The sequence below is a fragment of the Trichomycterus rosablanca genome, chromosome 16 (genome assembly GCF_030014385.1).
Source record: "Trichomycterus rosablanca isolate fTriRos1 chromosome 16, fTriRos1.hap1, whole genome shotgun sequence".
Lineage (NCBI taxonomy): Eukaryota > Metazoa > Chordata > Actinopteri > Siluriformes > Trichomycteridae > Trichomycterus > Trichomycterus rosablanca.
The window spans coordinates 220,001-225,000 of record NC_086003.1 but is presented as its reverse complement, the minus strand read 5'-3'; the positions used below and the strand labels follow the sequence as shown (position 1 = coordinate 225,000).

Genomic DNA, 5,000 nt, shown 5'->3' with positions numbered 1-5,000 from the left:
CACACACACACACACACACACACACACACACACTCTCTCTCTCTCTCTCTCTCTCTCTGACCTTGCGCATGAGCGACAGCAGCATCTCGTCGGAGAACATTTTGAAGTCGGTGTACTTCCCCAGCGTGCGGCGGTACAGCCGGTTATTGATGACGCTGTAGTGAATCACGCCGCGGTTAAAGAAGCGTTTGGGGATTTCCTGTCTCACCCTCTGCAGGTCGATGGAGGGAAACGAACTAAAGTCCTGCTGAATCTGAGGGTCCTCGCTCGGACACTTCATCACGTCCAACCAATCAGACGAGTCCGAGTACGGACAATCACAGTCCTCATGGTACACCGGCCCTGCAGAGAGGAGGATATAAATCACGCTGATAATTTAATAATTAATGCTAAATAATAGTAACAATAAATAATTATAATGATAAAAAAATAATAATAATAAATAACAATAATAATAAATTGTAATAATAAATAATTAATAATAAATAAAAAATATAAAAATACAATAATAATATTAATATTAATAATAAATACTAATAATAATTAATAATAATAAATATGAATAATAAATAATAATAATAGTAAATAATTATAAATATGAATAATAATAATAATAGTAAATAATTATAAATATGAACAATAATAATAATAATAATAATAATAATAATAATAAATGTTGTGCTGAGATCTGAAGCAGCAGTACTGCACAGTCTCTGGTATTAAAGGTCCGGGCTCACCGGTCAGGATGTAGGGCGACTGAGCCACCGGCGTGTTTTTATGGAACACTTCCACCTTCAGCCCGTGGAGGGCGCTGGAGTAGAGTCTGAACCTGACGATGAAGGAGCCGTCGTTCCGGTCCTGAGGCGGCGGGAGGTGAACACGGACTCGCTCCTCTGGGGACAGAGCGCTGATCTTCACCTGGAACGAATCTGCTCCTGATGTTCAGCACGGACAGAGGGAACAGGTCAAACACACACACACACACACACACACACACACACACACACACACACTCACACTCCTCATGGAAACACCCTCAATACACAGAGGTAAACTGATCAGAGCAGGGGAGAACATGCTAAACTCCTGTATCCTGAATGGATGGATGGATGAATGGATGAATGACTCTTACCCGGTGAATGCTGGATGGATGAATAGATGAATGAATGGATGAATCTTACAGGGTGAATGAGTGATGTTTGTAGATGGACGGGTGATGGATGGATAAGTGGATAAATCTTACCAGGTGAGCATGTTATGTTACTGGTGGATGGATGAGTGAGTGATGTTACAGATGGGTAGGTGATAAAGTGAATCTTACCCGGTGAGCGTGTGATGTTCTGTAGATGGATGAGTGAGTGAGTGATGTATGTATGGGTGGATGGGTGGGTGATGGGTGGTATAGGTAGGTGGGTGATGAATGGATGAATCTTACCCGGTGAGTGGGTGATGTTCTGTAGATAGATGAGTGAGTGAGTGAGTGATGTATGTATGGGTGGGTGGGTGGGTGAGTGAGTTGGTGTATGGGTAGGTGGGTGGATGAATGAGTGAATCTTACCCGGTGAGTGGGTGATGTTCTGTCCGCTCCCCTGAACAGCCTGGATGTAGAAGTACCGGACCGGAAGCAGCGCGTGCGGATCTAAGCCCGCTCCCCACACCAGGCAGCTGCGCGCGCTGAGCGCGGGAGTACCGGAGTGAGAGCGCGCGGGAGTAACATGATGAATCAGTAATGTAACGATAATCAGCACCGTTACCCTCATCACCCCTTTATACCCAAACATCAAAGCGCCGCCGGGTAACATCCTCACCCCCTCACACTCATCCCCAAAACTTCACTCCTTCTGCTTTCATCTCAGCCGCTCAGCGCTGCACCACGAGCTGCTTTACCGCCCTCTACCGACCCGGAGCACCCGGCCGCTTTTTAGCATCAGGGCTAACGGGTTAGCATGTACTGTACATAAAGCGTCTCTTTATGATCCTAAATAAATAAACTTTTAATATTTATAATAATATAATATAATAATAACAATAATGATTATTATTATAATAATTGTTATTAAACAATAACAATAAATAATAATAATTAACACAAGTTATTAGCACCAGTGCTAGTGGGCTAGCATGTGAATAAAGCGTCTTTTTATTATTCTAAATAAAGAAACTTTTTGTATTTACATGTTTATGATATAATAATAATAATGATAATTAACAATAACAATGAACAATAATCGGTGCTACTGTGTGTATGAAGTGTCTATCATTCTTAGTTTTATAGTTATATTTTTATAATAATAATAATAATAATAGTTTATTAACATTAATAATTACCAATAATTACTCAGATATGCTGTGAGAAAACAGTTATAAACAAAGTTTGGTGTGATTTATTTTATTAAAAATAATTAATGTATAACAATCAACCTTCAAATATATGATGTGAATAAAACTCTGCTGAAACACTGTTCACAGTCAAGCAAGCTTTACTTCATTGGCTTAAAAGCAAAGTCTCTACTCCTAAATCTGTCACTTTAAAGCTCGACTGAACTTGAACAAAAGAAAGGAAAATCTAGAGCTAAAATCTAAATCTAAACAGCTTTTTTAGGCTTGCTTGGCTGTGGACAGTGTGGCCTCTGTTTCAGATGATGGACGTGGAGTAAATGTGCAGGACGTTCCTATCTCCCGCCATGCCAGCGTGACTCCAGCCGTCTGGTTTCCACTATCCACCGTACATAGTGCGGGACGAGGGCGTAGACGCCAGGGCGGCGGGGTTGGGCACAGCCTGCTCCGAAAGACGTCACACCCGCCAGAACCCAAAAATCATCCTGTTCACACACCAGCGGCCCCCCGGAGTCGCCCTGTCACACCATCCATCAATAAAACAATCAATTCACTAAATATTTACATAATTAAGTTATTATTTAACATCAATCACGTTAAATTCATTTCTCAAAAAACAGACCTGGCATGAGTCGATTCCGCCCTCGGTGTACCCCGCACAGACCATCCTGTCAGTGATTGTATACTCAGGAAGGAAGTGCTGACACAGACTGTTGTTGATGAGAGGAACCACGGCCTGCTGCAGCACGTCAGCTACTGAGCCTACAGATCACACACATACACACACATGGCCAAAAGTATGTGGACACACCTTTAAATGATCTCACTATTTCAACATGACTCAGATCAGACTCGGAGCAACAACAGCTCAGCAGAATGGCACAGCAGGTGATGAAGCAAGCAACCCCCTGCAGCCCTGACCGGGATGAAATGGCTAGTAAAATGTATGTACTGTATTTATTATTCACTGACCTCCTTCTGATAATCTCCCCCATCCTGCTATGATGCACCGTCTTCCTGCAGTGAAATGCTGATCAGGATCAGGGAGGCAGATCGGCTGGATATAATCTACAGAAATCATAAATAAAAACACGTCATGTAGCCAAAAGTATGTGGACGCCAGTTCTGTTGTAATAATATTCTGCTGATTGAGGCGTGTTGATACCTGTGTAATTAACGCTGGTGTGTAGGTGCAGCAGAGCGACGTCCGACTCTTTAGTTCGTTTGTTGTAGTTTGGGTTCATTATGATTCGATCCACTTCATGAGTTTGTCGTTCTGAAGTGTCCAGTTCATACTGAGCATGTAAACCCAAAATCACGTCCCAGTTCCACAGGTGAACGTTCTTCCTACAGGGGGGAAGGAGGAACACAGATATTATTCTCTTATTAATGATATATAAGTGCAAAACTACAGAACACGTCAAAATAATCATTCAAATAAAAACCTTTTATTAAATAACAGACAGTTCTCTGTTCAGAAACTAACAAAAATATGAAATAAACATAAAACAAATAATGAATTTGCTTAAATAATCCAATATTAGGATAAAAGAGAAGATCAAAATGAACAAAACTGATAATATCAACATGAATAATAATAATAATAATGATTCTATATTAATATATAATAATAATAAACGTTGCTCTTGTATTAACACGACATTAAACCGACTCTCTCACCCGTAAACACAGTGTGCCGCAGTAACGATCCACCGAGAGTCGATCAGTGTTCCTCCACATGCGTGACGACCCCTCCAGTGTAGAGAAACCATCCAGGGCCACGACCCCCTCACTGCATCCTCCCCCCCAACGATCCTCCCCCCATCCTTCACCATTAACTCATCCATCACTGACCTACTGGAACCAGTTCTGACTCCCAGCTTCTGCCTCCCACATGCTGGAACAGAGAAGAATCAATATCAAACTAATTCTACTGTATTAGAGTGAAGGGGCTTTAGATCCGTGTTACTTACGCTGGTTGTCACAGTGGAGAGATACGACCGTCTCACTGGAACACGTCTCACTAACAACACCAAGAGAATTTCAACAAAACATGAAGCTGGACTTTTATGCAGAACTAATACAAACAATCTGATGCTAAACTCTTATTTGAATGTTAAAAGTGCAAAACTAATGAAATAGATTTTATTATTTACAGTTTTTTACCTGACTATCAGGTCCAACGCTCCATCAGAACTCAGATTCACAAGAACAAACGAATCTTCGTTCTCAAGAACAGAGAGAAACGAAGCATTTCCAGATCTGAAGGTTCAATAAGTAGAAAAACGTGATGAAATTCAGATCAGGTTTCAACAACAGCACATAATAATCTGATCAGGATGAATTAGAACCACTCCGAGAAGGTGAAAATATTCATGCTGAAGCTGCAGGCTGAAGCTATGAGGTTAGAAATGAGGGTCACTAACAATAAAACTAATAATTAATAATAGTATTACTATTTTTTAAAAATGATAATAATAATAATAATAATTCATAAACAGAAGAAGAAAAAGAACAATAACAATTATGATAATAATATTTTATAATAATAATCAATAATAATATTCACAATAAATTAGCAATATTCATTAATAATAATAATAATTAGAAGAAGGAGAATAAAGTTTGAAAATAAAAAAAAACGTACATTTGTGTGTGTGTGA

General features: G+C 39.9%; 2 protein-coding genes across 3 annotated transcripts in view; both read right to left on the bottom strand.

The window, feature by feature from the left end:
* The window catches only part of poglut3 (protein O-glucosyltransferase 3), a 6,469-nt gene extending 4,614 nt beyond the window's left edge, over positions 1 to 1,855 (bottom strand). The window contains exons 1-3 of one of the 2 annotated variants that reach the window (XM_063011307.1): positions 1,436 to 1,855; positions 738 to 935; positions 62 to 342 (exon numbers count right to left, since the gene is read on the bottom strand). In XM_063011307.1, coding sequence (XP_062867377.1) covers positions 62 to 342; positions 738 to 935; positions 1,436 to 1,802 — 846 coding nt within the window. In that variant the 5' untranslated portion in view covers positions 1,803 to 1,855. The remainder of the gene's footprint in view (positions 1 to 61; positions 343 to 737; positions 936 to 1,435) is intronic. The other variant, XM_063011308.1, reaches the window with a different exon arrangement.
* Positions 1,856 to 2,428: 573 nt separating this feature from the next.
* Positions 2,429 to 5,000, bottom strand: part of tmprss15 (transmembrane serine protease 15) — a 10,053-nt gene continuing 7,481 nt past the window's right edge. Inside the window, exons 18-24 of the mRNA XM_063011306.1 lie at positions 4,504 to 4,599; positions 4,311 to 4,360; positions 4,018 to 4,234; positions 3,503 to 3,684; positions 3,310 to 3,405; positions 2,960 to 3,099; positions 2,429 to 2,855 (exon numbers count right to left, since the gene is read on the bottom strand). Of these exons, the coding sequence (XP_062867376.1) occupies positions 2,673 to 2,855; positions 2,960 to 3,099; positions 3,310 to 3,405; positions 3,503 to 3,684; positions 4,018 to 4,234; positions 4,311 to 4,360; positions 4,504 to 4,599 (964 nt within the window). The 3' untranslated portion in view covers positions 2,429 to 2,672. The remainder of the gene's footprint in view (positions 2,856 to 2,959; positions 3,100 to 3,309; positions 3,406 to 3,502; positions 3,685 to 4,017; positions 4,235 to 4,310; positions 4,361 to 4,503; positions 4,600 to 5,000) is intronic.